The following is an 18,579-nucleotide window of genomic DNA, read 5'->3' on the forward strand; positions in this document are numbered from 1 at the left end:
CTAGAGTCCAAAAATACACGCTTTGAAGGTCCACTTAACATCGCCCCTGTCCATTCCATTGGTATTCTGATACACACACGCTCACATATATAAATTATCATTTTTTTTGTTGTTTTTTGCTTGTTGGTTAATGCTCTCAATCTCATAATAATTGCTCGTTGTTATTCTTACATTAGAAACATGTACATAAATATTCTTATTTTATCTCAAAGATTTTCACAACATCTTTTGTTTTGCAGAAAAATCGAATAGCATAGCGCATTTGGTGGAAAACGAAATACCATTATCAAACACGGGCAATATGTCGACACTTGAGGACACGACGACAACTACAATAGTCATGGATGATGACGGGGTTATCGAAATGGAGCCAACAAAACTAACCAATTCGAGTGGTAGCTACAGTAATCTATTCCGTGCCGAGATTGCCGCCACCAATGGCAAAGTATCGAACGCTGGCGGTGCCGATTACAACGACAAAATCCACAATGCTGATAATAATATTAATGCCAGCGAACAACAGATGGTATCCAGTGTCAGTGGCCATGAAAACTTGTACAGTAACATACCATCTCAAGGAACCACTGGCAGTAGAGTGAGAGTCGCTAAAAGGTCAAGCGGTGGACAGCTAGCGACAATACCGCATGAAGATCCTACTGGCATTAAATCGAAGTATGATCCAAATCAACATTTATACTCTAATATTGGCAGCAGTATTTGTAGTACAAACAACGGTAATGTAGTTACCAGTCAACGACAAAGTTCTTCCAGTGGAAGTAATTTCCATCAACAGTCCAGTCATAGTAGTAGTGGTGTAAGTAACAAAACAAGTGGAACAGCAGATGATCCGTCAATGCTTAATGCTTCGTTTATAACAAGTGAACTTGACTTGGACGATCCGGTCGTAACTAGCTCGTTTACAAACAACTGTACATCTATACAACCGGCTGTTGACGCAAGTTCTTCTGCGGCTATAATTCCTTCGTCGTCTAGCCATGTACCGTTACCACCACATAAAAGTTCTCAACCAATTACGGCGATAGAAATGAAAAATGTCATCAAAACGTTAGACCCAAGTATTATTATTCAGGCTACCACCAACAATAACACCAACTCTCCTTCATTCGCTGTTACAGCAGGACCTCTGACGGCAGCCAATAGTCATAACATTAGCAATAATAACAATAGCAGTAACATTATTAACAACAATTCTACCAGTTTTACTGGAAATGGTGCATTTATGACAGGTTCAAATCGATTACGACTGTTGCAGGAATCGACCATGATCGATACTGCACTTGATCTCGATAGTCTAGATGGATCGATTGGAAACAACTCCCAGTCATGTCTAGTGAAAACAGCAATTGTGTGACTTCCTCAATCTGTCTTAACACCTATACATCCTTGAAGTTTAAAAAGTTAAAGACTTCCATTTGGAGTGGCTCAGTATTTGAATTTGAGCGGCTTTTCAAGCGCAACAACAAATCTATTTTCTAGAAATGCTTGCAACTGGACCACAGGTTTACCCTGATAATAATTAAAAAAAAACAATGTCCTTCCTACGCAACATTCTCTAGAAACAAGCAAAATAAAATTGATAAAATATAATGTGTTAGAATGTTGTTATTATATAGTGAACTTTTTATTTTAGTATGCGACGTAATTTTAAATCGCCTAATTGTACATTTGGGACCTAATAGTGAGAAAAAGTAATGACGCGATTATTACTATAATAAATAATACGAGTGATTGAATGAAGTAAAATAAGATGATAGATGGGTATGCCTGCTATAAGCAGAGTATTTCTGGCACTGTGCTGAACGAGTAAATAAGCTTTTAACGGAGACATATTTTTGGTTGGATAACATAAATATATGGATGTGCAACACTGTTTACAATGGTTAGCAATAAATATGCACATTGTTGCAGTAGGATCATAATATATTAAATGAATGATTTGTAGGTGTGTGTTCGCAAAAGATACAATACATGGCAACGAAAGTATGAAATTAAGCCATATATTGAATGATGACATCCTTTTGAAATGTAGGTGGTGTGGGCTATAAGTTTTTCTTAAGGTGAAACGGGATTGTGGCCTTTTCCTATACAATTTTGAGGTTAGAGTTCTTTTTACTTCTGTATTTTGATCGTAAAAAAATCGGCTTCCACTAAATAAACAGCACTCAAATTGCTACTTCAGGCATGCAACAGTTGTGAAAACAATTGATCAAAGTTTCATGTACGTAGTCTTCATAAATCAAGAAAAAATTAGATTGCAAAATTCGAGTTGATCGCGACCACGTCCCGTTTCACCTTAAAGTGGCTATAACTATACTATGAGAGTTTAAAATGGGCAGTTTTTTTCACTGCGATCTATTGTGATGTTGCCCAGGTGGTTTCTGTACTCCGCACTTCAAATTATTGACAGTATCACCACAAACAAACAGACTACCAATCCGTACAAAATTCTAAAAGAATTGTGGTTCCCACTAACTCACATATACGCGACATATACTGGACATATTCCGCAAAAGATAAATTTTCAGTCTTCAATAAATTTCGTGGTATGTCTGTTTGTCTGTGGAATCACTATTAAAGTAAATGACACGCTTTACATTTAGATCCGTGCTTGTGTGTGAGGATTTTACCCTTTCGCTTAATGCTTATTTCTACTATACCGAGTCTCATTCCTCATCTCATTACAATTCCCTGGAAAGAGACCTCACCTAGCGTTCCTCTTTGGCCTCGTTTATTCTAAGAGGGAGTTTTTATGCCCAGAGTAAGGAGTCTTATCGAAACCTCGTTCTCCGTGCCAATATCGCAAATGAAAGGATACATATTCCTATGATCATTTTTATTATAAGAAGAGCTTAGAGGAAGGAGTCTTATCGAAACCTCGTTCCTCCAGCCAAGATCGCGCTATAAATACAATTCCCTGAAGACAACTATTATACTTACTCAGACCAATTTTATCATAAGAGAGACTTTTTGTTTGTTTGTTAGGAACAAACAAGTCAAAGTCAACAGGGGTAGTATAGAATTCAGCTTGAAGGAAGGGTTTGTGTAGTGGAAAGCCCGAGGATAAACCCTTTGACATCTAATGAAAACAAATGTATAAGTTCTTCGACAATCAAATGGCCCGCGTTGCAAATCCGTACATTTTGATACACACTCTTGAAATCCGGAACATTTCCAGTGTCCGTTGGTCATGTTCTCAAGTACCATTAGGAAACAAAAATAATTTTCCAAGACAATGAAACCCTTTTCGTCATATTTGACTAATTTATCGTGAAGTCAAAATTTTGCCTGTTTCAAACATTTTGTTTACCCCCTGTTGTTATTCATTTACTGGTAAAGTATACTTCCGCGGAGGATATTCTCTCGATCTACTAGAAAACCTGACAGAGAGGGGCTTTGAGGTGATCGGTTTGCTGACGATATAGGTAATTCTTGTTAGAGGAAAGTTCGATTGCGTTATATCCAACCGAATGCAATCGACCATAAATTTCGCACTGAATGGTGCATTACAGAGGATTTATTTATAAATCCCTCGAAAACAATTATTCCCACGAAGGAGGAAATACTTAATAAAGAAACTACGGCTCGATGGAACTGATCTGAACATATCCACTGAAGCTAAGTTTCTATGAATATGTCTGGATCATAAATTAAACCATGAACTGCTACCCCCCTGTAGCTGTAGCAACCCTGTTCATTAATTCTTGGGAGATAGCAACACTGACTCCAGTGCGTTAGACTCGAACACGAGTTAGTTTTTAATGAGATGCGAACTACATAAGAGCAAACCAAATAAAGGATATTTTGTTACAGTAAATGTAGTGTTTATTTAACTGAAAACACAACATATTGGCGACGAGAAGTGTCACTGAAGAATTCTGATTAATAATACCGGTACAAGAATGGCAGAAGGTGGTGGAAACGACGATTTTTCCGGGTTCGCAGAAGCTCCCACACAAGAGTTGCTGAAGCAAATGGCGGATCAAAATTCCCGGCTGTTACTTCTTCTGGAACGCTTTTCAATGCAGCAGGCGGCACCGGCAACAAACAAACGGAGTGTTGAACAGATTGTCGAATCACTGTCATCGACAATCAAGGAATTTTCCTATAATCCAGCAGCTGGTATGACATTTGACCGGTGGTTCAATAAATACGAGGAACTCTTCAGTGCGGATGGTAGAGAGCTAGATGACGCAGCAAAAATACGCCAATTATTGCGCAGTTTAAGCGTCCATGTTCATGAGAAATTTACTAATTATCTCCTACCAAAACATCCACGGGATTTTACCTTCGAATAGGTAGTCCAGAAACTGAAAGTGATATTCGGTCAGCAGAAATCTCTTTTCAGTAAGCGCTACGAATGTTTCCGTCTGGTTAAAAGCGATGCCGATGATTTCGTCACCTTCGCTGGAATCGTGAATCGTCAATGTGAAGATTTTGACCTAGCTAACCTCTCAAACGACCAGTTCAAAGCATTGATTTTTGTCTGCGGTATGCAATCTCCGAAGGAGGCGGAAATAAGAATGCGTCTTCTATCCAAACTAGAGTCGGAAGCTGGAAGGGATAGCAACCTCGAAGTGCTTATCACGGAATGTCAGCGGCTGTCTAATCTCAAGCACGACACCAGCAACCAGCAGGGACACAAAGAAGGATACTGTAACTGTTTCAACAGAACTGCCAAAACGCCTGATGAAAACAGATCGTCACAGCCACCCCAGCCACCGCATTCGAACCAAAGTAAGCAAAACAAAAAGCGAAATAAGAAAGCAGACAAACAGAAACAGAACCAATCAAACAGCATCCATTCGGTCAACCAAGTGCGCAATGAGCGGAAGTATGTGACAACTCGGATCAACGGTCACACAGTGAATCTTCAACTCGACAGTGGCTCGGATATTACTATCATTTGTGAGCATGCTTGGAAGAAGTGTGGATCCCCTGTTTTTTCGCAAACTAAAAACAAAGCACACACAGCGTCTGGTGAACAATTATCGCTTCTGGGAGAGTTCACCTGTTCAATGCAGATCAGCGGTGAGCAACGTATTGGAACCTGCTACGTCACTTCAGTGGATGGACTAAATCTACTTGGGTTAGATTTCATAAACGCATTTAACCTCTGGGCGAAACCGTTAACCAACATTTGCAATCAGGCGAATCGTTCCGGCTCAAATAATGACGTAAACTGGTACCTTACACGTTTTCCGAAGGTTTGTAGTGAATCTTTGGGTCATTGCACGAAGGCAAAAATCAAGCTTTATTTGAAGGCCAATGCGCGACCGGTGTTCAGGCCAAAACGACCGGTGCCATTTCACGCTGTTTTCAAAGTCGCTTTGAAGAGCTCGCTCGACTTCAGCGGCTACACATTATAACGCCAGTGGACTACTCCGACTGGGCAGCACCAATTGTTTCGGTCAGGAAGCCGGAAGGCAAAATTCGAGTATGTGCGGATTATTCCACGGGGCTGAATGCAGTGCTCGAACCGCATCACTATCCGCTACCGTCACCCGATGAGATTTTTTCGAAATTGTCAGGAAATAAAATTTTCAGCATTATCGATTTGTCTGACGCCTATCTTCAGGTTGAGGTAGACGATGACTCAAAGGAAATGTTGACGATAAATACACATCGTGGTGCTTTTCAACAACTTATGAGCAAAATGATCGCCGGTCTAGAAGGTGTAGATGGCTTTCTAGATAATTTTATTATCTACAGCAGCGATTCTCAACCTGGGGTACGCGTACCCCTGGGGGTACTCGAAAGCCTTCAGGGGGTACGCGGAAAAAAAAATCAGTAATGGCGGACAAAGCAATTATTCTCTATAATACTTCATTTGTTGGTCAATCTAGCCCCTAAAACATGACTGTAACAATCAAACAAGCTACAGTTTAATTTGGAACCTTCACTAGACTACCACAACATAAATTACCTTTTCTTTCTCCCACTCTGCAAGAACATTCCAAGCCAGGGGGTACAATTAATATGAAAAATATCGTCAAGGGATACGCGGACAAAAAAAGGTTGAGAACCGCTGATCTACAGCGTTGACAGAAAGCAGCACGATTGTATTCTGGAGAAGTTGTTTCGTCGTATTCAAGAGTACGGGTTTCATTTACGACCAGAAAAATGTAATTTCTACAAATCTGAAATTCGATACTTGGGCTTCGTCATCAACGCCGACGGCATCAAACCTGACCCAGACAAAGTGGCATCAATCGTCAGAATGCCACGACCGACTGATGTCAGTGAACTCAGATCATTTCTAGGAGCTGCTAATTTTTATGGGAAGTTCGTCCGAGAAATCCATCGAATCAGGCAGCCACTCGACAATCTTTTGAAAAAAGACACGAAGTTTTTGTGGAATGCACAGTGCCAGGAAGCTTTCGATACTATTAAGAAAGTGTTGCAGTCGGACTTATTACTTACGCACTACAACCCGTCACTAGAGTTGATAGTTGCAGGAGACGCTTCGAAAACTGGCATAGGTGCAGTAATCATGCACCGTTTTTCCAACGGTCAGTTGAAAGCGATTGCGCATGCTTCGAGAACTCTTACAAGCACCGAACAGAACTACAGCCAAATAGAAAAAGAGACGTTAGCTCTTGTCTTCGCGGTAACGAAGTTTCGTCGCATGTTACTTGGTCGTAAGTTTACATTGCAGACGGACCATCAGCCATTGTTGAAGGTGTTTGGATCGAAAAAGGGAATCCCACTACATACAGCCAATCGCCTCCAGCGGTGGGCTCTATCGCTGCTGGGTTTCGATTTTAACGTCGAATATGTTCCAACCGATAACTTCGGGTATGCAGATGTGCTCTCTCGGCTAATTAGCAATCACATGAAACCTGAGGAAGAGTATGTCGTCGCAACCGTCAGTCTGGAAGAAGAGATTCATGCAGGTCTTGAAGAGTGTTTCACGTCCTTGCCAGTAAACTTCAAAATGGTCTGCGCAGCTACCAAAAGAGATGCAGTTCTCCAACAGGTGGTGCAGTTAATAGAAAATGGCTGGCCTCGCAAGATAAACGATCCGAAACTAACAGTTTTCCATGCTCGCCGTGAATCTTTGTCAGTTGTGAACGGATGTATCATGATGGAAAAACGTGTAGTTGTACCGAAGTTTTACAGCCAACGAATTTTAAAACAGCTTCATCGCGGTCATCAGGGCATAGAAAGGATGAAAGCCATCGCTCGTAGTGTGGTGTATTGGCCAAACATAGACAACGACCTTGTTCGCCGGTGTGAAATCTGTGCCAGTGCAGCCAAGTCGCCACCACATTTTCAACCTCAACCGTGGCCACGTGCAGATGGGCCATGGAAAATAATCCGTTTGGATTATGCGGGTCCGCTAGACGGTATGTACTACTTGGTTATAGTAGACTCGTATTCGAAGTGGCCTGAGATATTTCAAACACGATCGACAACATCAGCCATAACAATCAGATTTCTTCAAGAAACTTTTACCAGATTTGGGATTCCAGAAACCATTATCACCGACAACGGAACGCAATTTTGCAGCAGTGAGTTCAAAAAATGGTGTGATCAAAACGGCATTATCCACATTCGCACTGCGCCGTATCACCCGCAATCAAATGGGCAGGCAGAGAGGTTCGTGGACACGATGAAGCGGTCGCTACTCAAAATCGTAGAAGGAGGAGTTCCATCGGTAGAAGCTCTTCAAACGTTCCTACAGGTATACCGTTCCACATCCAGTGCAACACTGGCTGGCAAGTCTCCTGCGGAAGAAATGCTGGGTAGGTCCATGCGAACAACTCTCGATCTCCTGCGACCACCTGTGTTCAGAAGTACATCCGAAAAACATGTTTCTAAATATACCGCTGGATGCGCGGTATACGCAAAACTCTGCTCCAACGCAGAGAAATGGAAGTGGATACCAGGAACTGTGATTGAAGCCATAGGTGGAGTCAATTACAACATTCTCCTCGATAACCAATCGGGTAGGAGAAAACTGATTCGTTCACACGTAAACCAACTTCGACCTAGATTCAATGAAACTGTTGAACCGTTATCAACGTCAATCCCATTGGAAATTTTGGTGGATGAGTTTCAGTTTAAGCAACCAACAATACAGCAGACGATTGATCATCAAAGTGACAGTTCTTTTAGTGATGAGTTCTACGAAGCAGAAGCTGACTTAGCAGAGTCCAGCCAAACATTACAGCCAACAGAAGTACATAATTCTAGACCAACCAGAACCCGTCATCTTCCAAAGCACCTGGAGGATTACATTGTAGGTTGGCTTGAAGGGGGAGATGCTACCACCCCTGTAGCTGTAGCAACCCTGTTCATTAATTCTTGGGAGATAGCAACACTGACACCAGTGCGTTAGACTCGAACACGAGTTAGTTTTTAATGAGATGCGAACTACATAAGAGCAAACCAAATAAAGGATATTTTGTTACAGTAAATGTAGTGTTTATTTAACTGAAAACACAACATGAACCATGGAAAAAAGAAAATGTTGGTCCAAAGCTTGATCCACTCTGTCTTAACCCTTTATAAGGCCGTGAAAACTACGCAAGGAATCGACATAAAACACTGACCATATGGTCGGGATGCAACCGAACTGGACCAAGCGCAATAACATCATTTTGAGTAAGGGGCCATCCACATACCACGTGGACAGCTTGGGGGAAGGGGGGGGGGGTATGTGTAATGTCCACGGTCCATACAAAAGAAAAAAGAATTTATATGAGCTGTTGTCCACAGGCGAGGGGGGGGTCAAAATCGTTTAAAATCTGTCCACGTGGTATGTGGATGGCCCCCAAGTTATTAATTAATTAATATTAATTTCTGTATTCAGTGTTAGTAACTTCATTAAAAACAGAATTTGTCTCGGTTTTATTGCATCCTGACCATGTTACAAGCTTAGGCAACAGTTAACCTGTCTATCAAGACATTGATGCTTCGAGCAACCGTTCAGTATCATAAGCATTTGAAAGACTGAAAATAATATTACAACACGTGTTGCAGCACAGAACAGAAAGCGATCTCGTTATTGGTTGAATGCTGCGAAACTAAACTAAAGGTTACTACTGCGAAAGTCACTGTTCTATCAGACATTGATATTCGAATTATGTTTAGTCAGGTTATTTGTTTTGAAGAGGGCACATTTTCGTTACACTCTACACAGCTACTGAAGTTAGACGTAGTCCTACCTTTAAAATTATGTATAATTCTGGCATTTATGAATTGGTTGAATCATTATTTTTTCCAGAGTGATTCAATCCATAGCCCTAAACTGTTTTTGTCAATATACACTAAAGTCGCTTTTTACGCTTTTTTACGGATACGTGCCGCGTAAAAAGAAACCGCGTAAATTCCGGAATCCGCGTAAAAAAAACGCGTAAATTCCGGAATCCGCGTAAAGTAACCGCGTAAATTCCGGAATCCGCGTAAAAAAAACCGCGTAAATTCCGGAATCCGCGTAAAAAAAAACATCGTTAATTTTGCATTCCGAGTAAAGGGGAACCAAAATCCGGGCAAAAAAAAATACCGCGTAAATTCCGGAATCCGCGTAAAAAAAACCGCGTAAGTTCCGGAATCGGCGTAAAAAAAACCGCGTTAATTCCGGAATCCGCGTAAAAAAAACACGTAAATTCCGGAATCCGCGTAAAAAGCGACCTTAGTGTACCTAAATCTAGTTTCACAGGGAAAGTGATATTACAGCTACTTGCAAAAATTACAACATTTGAACTATGAAATAATTTGAAAACTGTATTTCAAACAATGACAATCCTGTTTAGCAACAGTGAGAAGAAGAGTTTGAGTTGTATTTGCTACTAGTGTAACATATGGTTTATGTAGTACAATTATTATCTGCTTTATTTTCGAATACATCTATGTATGTCACTCGAAAAAAAAAAAAAAACTTCGACGCTATATAAAACGATTAAATAAAAATTAAAGGAACTATTCGACTTTCTGTTGTTTTATGTATGTAAGTACAACGTAAATGCTTTGTGCTTTTTACAAATATCAACTTATTAAAAAACCTATAAACATAAAAATACAAATAGATCATGACCAGTCACCAAACGGTCGAGAAAGTTATTTAACTTTAGACAAATAATATGCTCATTCTGGAAGCTGGATAGTAAGGTGCTAAATGACTACAAAATGTTACGTCTTAAATGTTTTGACATTGATACTATAGATACTAGAAGGTGAATATTTGCAATCTACAAATACCAATGGGTTACGCCAACAGTTCGAGTATAGATGCAAAATGGCATAAGTCATAAATTCACGAGAAATACCAGCTAGATTCTGGAGTCAAACGTTAACTGCACCATCCATTTCACGTTGTACTTGATAAAAAACCCATTCTTCCATAAATGAGGGAACGAATGCAGAGCATTTGGTAAAACTAACCTTAGGTGATAATTTGGCTAGTTGTTCCTCATACATTTGAAGTGATTCTGGACAGCTGACTCCATTCCCCTGTAAAAAGAAAAACGTATTTATTGCAAATACCAAGCTAAAAATGCGGCTCCTCTTACATGAGTCATAAATTTGCCACCAGGCTTCAAAACTTGGAAAGAAGATTCCAGGATTGAGCGAATAAACTCCCATATTTCACCAGTTGGTGTATCCGAAATAGGAATATCAGTTAAATCACCAAAAACATAATCAAATTTGCGTTTCTCTTTAATGTACTTGCTCAAATAAACCATGCAATCGCCGACGATAATTTCGTAATTTTCGGCTTTGCGTCTTTCCAACACGTCACCACAGATCGAATTCATGTACTTGTTGCACGCTTGCATAACAAGCTCATCTATTTCAAGCATAAGTACATGTTTCGGGCTTTCTTTGAGAAGTTCATATAACAATGCGCCGTCGCCGCCACCAAGAATGCAGATTTCCTTATCCTTGTAGTTTTCCACACCACGACGCATTAACGTTTCTGTATAAATCAGATCGGCTTCCGCTATATCTATAAATGACAACGGAAAGAGAGAATTTAATGACTGTAATGGTCCGTAACATGTCAACTTACTTTGGAGTTCATCAAGGACGAGCATATTGCCCAAACTTTTGGAATGGACTATTTGAATTTTTTGGAAATCTGATCGTTTGTCGTACAACACCTTATCGATGTCATATTCAATAACGCGTTCATCTGTAATAATAAAAAATGTATGCTGTAATAATGACACGAAGAATATTTTGATAGATTTTGCTCGTTTCATTGATATGTGGTTTATTGAACAGTAGGTGCGAGGAAACCGGACGTTGTAAAATATAACGCAATGAATTCAGCAGAGGTGAAACAAACCATGGTGTATTGCAATAATCTGAATTGGGATTGAAACTAATCGCATTAGGAATAACAACCGTTGCTAGTGAATGCAGTAGCTGGACACTGGAAGCGTGGAAAATTCGACGATCATTTTCTCGGTTTATCAATCGAATCATCGTATTACCAAAATGGTTTGAGCCAAATTTAAAAGAGGTCACACATGCAATATAATATTAAACTGAAGTATGTTGTTCGGTATTAGGTTAATCGATTCACATACTTAATTGGGAGAATGTTTCTATTCCAATCGTACTGAATGTTTGTGTTAAGGGTCGCGTAAACTATTTTTTGTCTTTCTGTTCCCTGCTGATCTACCAAGCCAGATATCGTATGTTAAAATATTGGCTGGGTTGATAGGATTGTAGCATGTTTATTACTCATGGTCGGTAGCAAAGTCCAGACGAATACCCCAAAGGTCCGAATCGTAATGTGGCATCTAGGCTTAACTTGGATATTTCATTGCAGTTCGTCATTAATAAGACTACTAGTTATTGAAAAAACAACCTCCCAGCTTGACGGTTTCTATTTGTGCCAACCTTGACGGTTTCACATCATTTGTCAGGAATACGGGTGTAATTTCCGACCCGTTCTTGACGTTGGACTATTTAAAATAAAGTGAAAGGGCAAACCTGCTATTCAACATTGTCTTGAAAAGTAACAAAAGAGCAATTTGCAAAGATAGGGTACCGTTATCTCAAAGTCAATTTTGCTCCTTAATATTGTCAATAATATTGGCGTTGTTATCAACCGCATAGTAGTGGAAAAGGCATTCGTGTCTTTTAGGATCGAAGGAGCGAGTCTCCATGAAAATCTATGATTATTAGGCCGTGTCAAATAAATATATTAACTAAAAAAATAGCTAAAACTGAGGTACATGGTGGCTGGAACAGAGGGCGACGTTTTATCGAGTGTTGATAGTAGATAGTGATAGATGAATTCGTGTGCCTTTGTAACAAGAGATAACGGTGTTCATCGCGAATTGAAAGGATGTCTACGTGACACGAATGACGGAGAAATAACATTATGTAGAGAACTGTATAGAGGTCAGTGTGGACACTGTTAGGGATGGTTGGGAAGTTTTCTATATCTCCAAATATAAACAGAAACTTAACGTTTTGAGTTTTTTTACACCACACCATATGGTATAATTGGAATACTATAATTCAATAAAGAAAGAAATATATCTTGAAAGTATCCAACTACCCCAACTGCATATAAACTGTGAGTAATAGAAAAATCTTCAACGAATTTCTTGATTTGAGCAAATGCGTTAGACTACCAGTAAAAGACGTAAAGAAATAACAAACCACTCCACTGCCTGAAGAATTGCATTAAAATTTGTTGCAAGCTCGAATGAGATATCACAGAGGCGGCACGGGTAATTGCTATATCAAGTATGAACCTCTTGTCGTCCAATAAATAGAATAGTAAAATATAATGTGAGTACAGTCTTCGAGAAAGTGAAACCTGTAATAGGTGCAACTGTTTTATTTCCTTATACGAGCTGTTTTATTTCTTCCAGTTACGCGAAAAAAACTAAAACTAAGATGACTCTTACTATAGTTGCTATGTTGAATTTAGCAGTCAAGTGACATTGTAGAAATTGCTATCATTACAAAAATCTTGATATCGTTCAAAATGATTTGTCACTTTAGAAAACCATGTTAGAAAACCCTGGATCATTATGTTCAACTAAAACTAATGCAGTTGTTTTTGCGGTGGAGTTATACCTTAAATGGGTTTACTTCGAAGAGCTGAAACTCAAAAGACTGAAACACGAAAGGATGAAAACACGAAAGGCTTAAAGCTACATAAGGATGAAAAACACGAGAGGGTAAAAAATACGGCTGATGTTAATTTTTTTTTTCGATTATATTGTTTGTGTCAATTATTTGTATAACAAAAAATGTAATGATTTAGACTGAGCATTTATCTAATAGTTCTTTTCACCTTCATAATACTTCAATATCCCTTCACCTCTATATAAGTATTATGTACCGGCAGTGTGGAAAGTACACTAAGGGTATTCACGTACACTTCGTATACAAATACCCAGTCGTAAAAAAAAATCTCGGTAATTAAAAAAAAGTTACGTGTGTTTTTGCGAGTAAGTTTGCTCGTTCAAGGTTATAATTTGATCTGTAACAAAAAAAATCTGTCGTTTTTTAAAAATTCTTACTTTCTATCGCTCGCTCGAACTAAACAAGAGGATCACCCCTACGTATAGATTTACTGAAAATTATTATTCCATCGTACCATTTAATACTCCAACATTAAATTTTGTCACCTTATGAGGATTTACAATTCATATTCAAAATTTTCAACGACTCTGATTCAAGTTACAAGTTTCAGTCTTTTGTGCATCCAGCCTTTCGAATATGATACATACTTTTCAGTTTTTCGGGTTTCATCCTTTTGCTACTAACCCTCAGAAATAACCCTTTCGCAACAGTAGCTGCTAATTTTTTGCTTTAAAGCTACACTGAAACTATTATTTCTGCTCTTTGCAGCACGCGAATGAAACATAGTGTAGTTTGAAAACACATTTCTTCGAAAAATTCATATTGAATATCAATTTTTTGTACAAGCTTTTTAGTTTGTCAGCTAGTTCACCCTAGAAAGTTTTTTTTTCAACATTTAAAACGACTATGATATCATTACCACTTACCTGCAGTTGGAAAATACTTGGTCAAGGGTCCTCGTTGCAGAGTTGGTAGCGATTGGCCATGGTTTAGCTTCAGTTTTTGTACGAGATTGTTTTCGAGTTCACGTGTTTGCTGTTTGAAGGGTGGCAGTGGTGGTGATTGAAACAAAACATCATACCAACGACATTTGGTGATTTGATATAGGTGCGCATTTTGGAGGAGATAAGAACAAGAAACAATAAAACAACGAAGGATAAGGAAGATACATGTACAAAACTATACCAAAACATGGATGGGTCACCTGGATTCGACTTTGAGTAGAGTTTCAAATGTCATATACTGTTGACAATTGAAATTTATAATTTATTTTGTTTCCAATTGGATGGGGAATGATAAGAATTCAACTCTCCAACGTAAAAAGAGGCAGGTGCGGATCTAGAGTAATAAGCAGTCCAACGTTGGGTTCATGATTGCTTAAATTTACCAAAAAGCCCAGATTAGGCTATTTGCGCCAATATTTCAGTCGTAAACAGAAGATGAGACTAGATCCACTCCTGAAATGCAGTGTGATATTTATACAAAACAAAAAAATGTAAAGCAAAATAATTATTTCAACAAGTTACCTGTTAGACTCTGACAGTGCAACTAACGCATTACAACTACAGAAAACAACGTTCGAGTATATTTCTGCGCATTTACCTTAGCTCAAATGCAGAAGAAAAAAGTATTCGTTATACTCACAGTGGCATTTAGACCAAAAGCATAGCATGTTAGACAGGTAAATAAAAATGAACATGCTCGCATTGCAGGTCGACTAGTAATTATTAATAATTTGTAACGAACTTGGTGTTAATTTTTTGTTAACAATGGAATGCTACACATGATGAGTAGAAGAAAACGTAATTAGTACAAAGCGATAAAAAGTGATTATAAAAAGGATAAAACTATGAATGAAATACATATTTTCAATAAAAACTGTTATGTTCTAACCTGAGCTTGTTAGGTAAACATCAACGTTACTGCCTCTTTTTATCGGTGGAAGGTGCTTAGAACGTTTTGCTTCCAACTTAAGGCGCAAAACATTCTCTAACGATTTGATTTGCTTCAATCAGTGAAGGTAGCGAAAAAGTAAAGAAAATAAAGAGCTGTACATAATATCAAGTGAAGATATATTCATTATAGTAAAAACAATATTAAACAAAATAGATGATCGACGTATGTAAAGACTGGTCTCAATAAACCAATTCTCGTCAGGCTACGAAATTTTCGTATCAATCGGGTATTTGTAGACACATTGGAATACATGCACTGATGCACATTAGAATATTTTCAGATGGTTGTGAACAATTCACTAATTCAAATTAGAAGTAGAAATATCAAACGAGAGAAACATAAAGTCCGAAGTTTTAAAAAAGACCTGATATCAAAAATCAATCTAATTTTAGAAAATATGAGAACTTTACAGGATCATCTAATTAACAACCTTGTGAGCACCGTAGAATTCAATAACCTTGTGGCTACCGTAGACTATTTACAGTCTGCAAAATCGAAAGAACTTTTCAATTAAATGGAAAAAAATCTTTTAAAACGCATTAACGGAATATTGTAATCATGTGAGCCGTTGCGGAACAGAGTGGTCTATGTGCCTTCGAGCAAATTTTTCAGGCCATTTTCGAAAAACCTTTAAATAAAATTCTGTTCAACGAAACCTTCTCAATAAAATGTTTTAATATATAGGGTTGGAAGTGGTTCAACATGGGAATACATTATATTAACTCTTTCATCGTGAAATAAGTGATTTTATTATACTAATTTACATAGACCACTCTGTCTTCATATATATATATATATATATATATATATTTCACTGGAATCCTGCAATCGTTTCGGAATAGAGTGGTCTATGTACGCAAGAGTAGTAATAAAGAAAATGACTTTAACTCGTATAAAACATGATTATTACATGATACACATAGCATGTCACATGTAACATGACATATTACGTATTACATGTTATTTCACATGTTACTTTTTTCATGTTATATTACGTGTAACATGTAACAAATCACATGTGACAGGTTCTGGGTGGCGAAAAAATTTCATAAATTCAACAATAATTTTCCTGATATTTTTTAGCATTCAGCACAAAAAAGTGCAACGTAGATGAACGCAATTCTGAAATCCTTGTGAAATTATTGATAGGATATGAAATCAAACAGTAGAATAACCGGATTAGCCTTTTATGTTAAAAAAAATCCGTTTTAGCGCTAAAGAGCCGTTTAACAAAGAATTGCATCACGGTTACAAAATTTTCCCAGATTTTTTCGTTTTCCCTGACATTTCCTGATTTTCCAGGGTTTGCCGCACCCTGCATGTTACATATTACATGTAACATTACATGACACCGATCTTTTTATATAGACCAGTTTTTTTTTAATTTTCATAATTCCCTAAGTTCAACTTTTTGATTAGATGCGACATAAGTAATAAAAACTCATTTATAGGCTGACCAGACGTACCGTTTTGAACGGTACAGTACCGTTTTTTCGACTATTTTTAACCGTCCCGTCTTTTTGCCATTTTGTACCGTTGTCGAATACTCCTTGGAAAAATCTTAAATAGAGCTTTGCATTGAAATTTTCCTAAATGGAAAATAAGTTTCCAAGCAGCCAGGATTTTTTCAATATCTAATTAAGGCCTAAACCAGCTAGCTGGCATCCCGACATGTTTCGAGGACTAACATCTCAGCGTGTGTGTAAACGAGATAGCATATCACCGCCACTTTTCATACGCATAACATAGCATCTGCCAATGGGGCCCGCAAATTGCGGATCCGCAGTGATATGAGCTCCTAACGGAGCAAAGCAAATAAGATAGAGATGCCAGCTAGCTGGCCTAAACACATTGGATACGTTGCGGCTGCTTTTACGGCAATTTGACAGTTAGCCTAGACATTTTCTGTCAAATTAACGTCAACGCAACGCAAACGTATCCATTGTGTTTGGGCCTTAATACGTTTGTGCCTTCCTGATAGTACTGCACTACTGGAAGGACATCCCCTATCGTGAACAGACTAAAAAGTCGCGATTGAAAGTTGAGACCATAATTGTTAGTCAAAATTTCGATCATCATGTGACAAATTTCAGGAACTCATTGCAAAGTAAGTTCATCGAAGCAGTCCCAATTGTTGCATGCTTTGGTTGGAAAAAAATTTCAAAAATAAATAACACGTGTACCGTTTTTTGAACCCGTTTGTCCCGTTTTTATCTCGAGAAAATCTGGTCAGCCTACTCATTTATGAAAAAAAAGGTCTGTTTCGCAACGGCTCATGTAATCTATGAACTTATCAGTTATTTTTTGTGTTTTCATAAAATGTTTAAATTACTGAAAAAATATATCCTTATTCTGAAAAAAAAAATTAAACAATTTTTCAGTATTTTCGCAAATGTTATATTTTTCAAATTGTAGGAAGAGGGCTAACTTTTAAAGAGCCAATCATATTACCATTGGCAGACATAGCGAATCGGAAAACTAATCCATACTAAATAAACTGGTTACAGCATAATCTAAACATTCTGGCAAAAAAACAATCATACATATAGATAACTTTTAGTTATCCTCGTTAATATCGATTTTTCATCAAACACTGCTGTATAACCAAAGGCGAAAAATGTAAGCCATTTATGCTTTAGTTGAAAGTCTCAGATTGAAAGATTTGTATCTAGTTATTGCAATCATTTGATGTGTACGATCAAAGACCCAAACAATCAACTACTATTATAAATCAGACTATTTTACCAACAATAAGAAAAACAAACTAGTCGTACTTCGAAAGAAACCTTTGGAGCTTCGCACTCTGCTCTGTAATACTCGATGTTAATTGTAATAAGCCCCTGATTGAAGAAACGAATCGTCGTAACAATGGCACCAGGTGCTGTGAGCATACACAGATAGCCATCATCCGTCAGCATGTCGTAGGTTATTTTTAATCCTGGCAGATATTTTTCCAGGTGCTCCTTGCACTGCTTTACAATATCTTTCCGGGACACCTCATCACTGATGCGGGTAGGATCCAATGAAAAATCCAATAGCACCGAATTAGCAGACATTTTTTATTCAAACTTAAACGCGCAGTAGTAAATGCTTTTTCACTAAGACTTCCGATCACTTTTGACTATACTTGAAAATGCAATGACAGACAAGTAAAGGATTTGCAAACGCCCAGAAACACACGTGCGCATAAAAATTTTGACCTCGTAATATGAACCACAGCTGATGAATGAAAGAAGCGACCCGGCAAAATTATAATAAGGTTCTACAATTAAAGCTTGGACGACTGTCATTGACAACTTCTAATTGAACCGTCAAAACTAGTGATACTCATTGCTAGAGATACTCAGAGAGTGAGAGAGAGATGAGCGAGGAAAAAACCGCCAGTTTGGCAACTAGGTTTCACATGTCAGAGGTGCCAGATCTCTTCTCAAAGCGCAAGATTGTCTAACTTTTTCTTTCGACCCGTATAACTGATTTTGACGGTGGAAGCCCTGGGAAATAATAAAATGCATTACAAAAACCGTGAAGGTGTTAAATTTTATA

The 18,579-nt window shown here is 38.2% G+C and overlaps 2 protein-coding genes across 8 annotated transcripts in view; one reads left to right on the forward strand and one right to left on the reverse strand.

Moving 5' to 3' along the window:
• The window catches only part of LOC129719503 (palmitoyltransferase app), a 65,604-nt gene extending 63,608 nt beyond the window's left edge, over positions 1 to 1,996 (forward strand). For 5 of the 6 annotated variants that reach the window (XM_055670884.1, XM_055670888.1, XM_055670886.1 and 2 more), the window contains one exon: positions 240 to 1,996. In XM_055670884.1, the coding sequence (XP_055526859.1) occupies positions 240 to 1,372 (1,133 nt within the window). In that variant the 3' untranslated portion in view covers positions 1,373 to 1,996. The remainder of the gene's footprint in view (positions 1 to 239) is intronic. The other variant, XM_055670890.1, reaches the window with a different exon arrangement.
• Positions 1,997 to 9,730: 7,734 nt separating this feature from the next.
• Positions 9,731 to 18,337, reverse strand: LOC129722814 (spermine synthase). 2 transcript variants are annotated; one of them, XM_055676587.1, is made up of 5 exons: positions 17,811 to 18,337; positions 14,974 to 15,085; positions 11,036 to 11,158; positions 10,536 to 10,972; positions 9,731 to 10,476 (listed from the first exon to the last, which is right to left on the reverse strand). In XM_055676587.1, exons 1-5 carry the CDS (start codon positions 18,090 to 18,092, stop codon positions 10,309 to 10,311), a joined length of 1,122 nt encoding a protein of 373 aa, XP_055532562.1. In that variant the 5' UTR covers positions 18,093 to 18,337; the 3' UTR covers positions 9,731 to 10,308. The 2 variants fall into 2 exon arrangements, with proteins under 2 accessions (XP_055532562.1, XP_055532563.1); XM_055676588.1 differs by lacking the exon at positions 14,974 to 15,085 and adding an exon at positions 14,007 to 14,115 and having other exon boundaries at positions 17,811 to 18,336.
• Positions 18,338 to 18,579: the final 242 nt, after the last annotated feature.

Source organism: Wyeomyia smithii, chromosome 2 (assembly GCF_029784165.1).
Source record: "Wyeomyia smithii strain HCP4-BCI-WySm-NY-G18 chromosome 2, ASM2978416v1, whole genome shotgun sequence".
Classification (NCBI taxonomy): Eukaryota; Metazoa; Arthropoda; class Insecta; order Diptera; family Culicidae; genus Wyeomyia; species Wyeomyia smithii.

Bases quoted from the DNA above. Each gene is read 5' to 3' on its own strand.
- LOC129722814 (XM_055676587.1), bottom strand. From the start codon at position 18,092: ATGTCTGCTAATTCGGTGCTATTGGATTTTTCATTGGATCCTACCCGC. The intron at 11,159-14,973 runs GTTAGAACATAA...TTATTATTACAG, and splicing joins TGTTTACCTAACAAGCTCAG to ATGAACGCGTTATTGAATAT. The intron at 10,973-11,035 runs GTAAGTTGACAT...TGTCATTTATAG, and splicing joins CGTCCTTGATGAACTCCAAA to ATATAGCGGAAGCCGATCTG.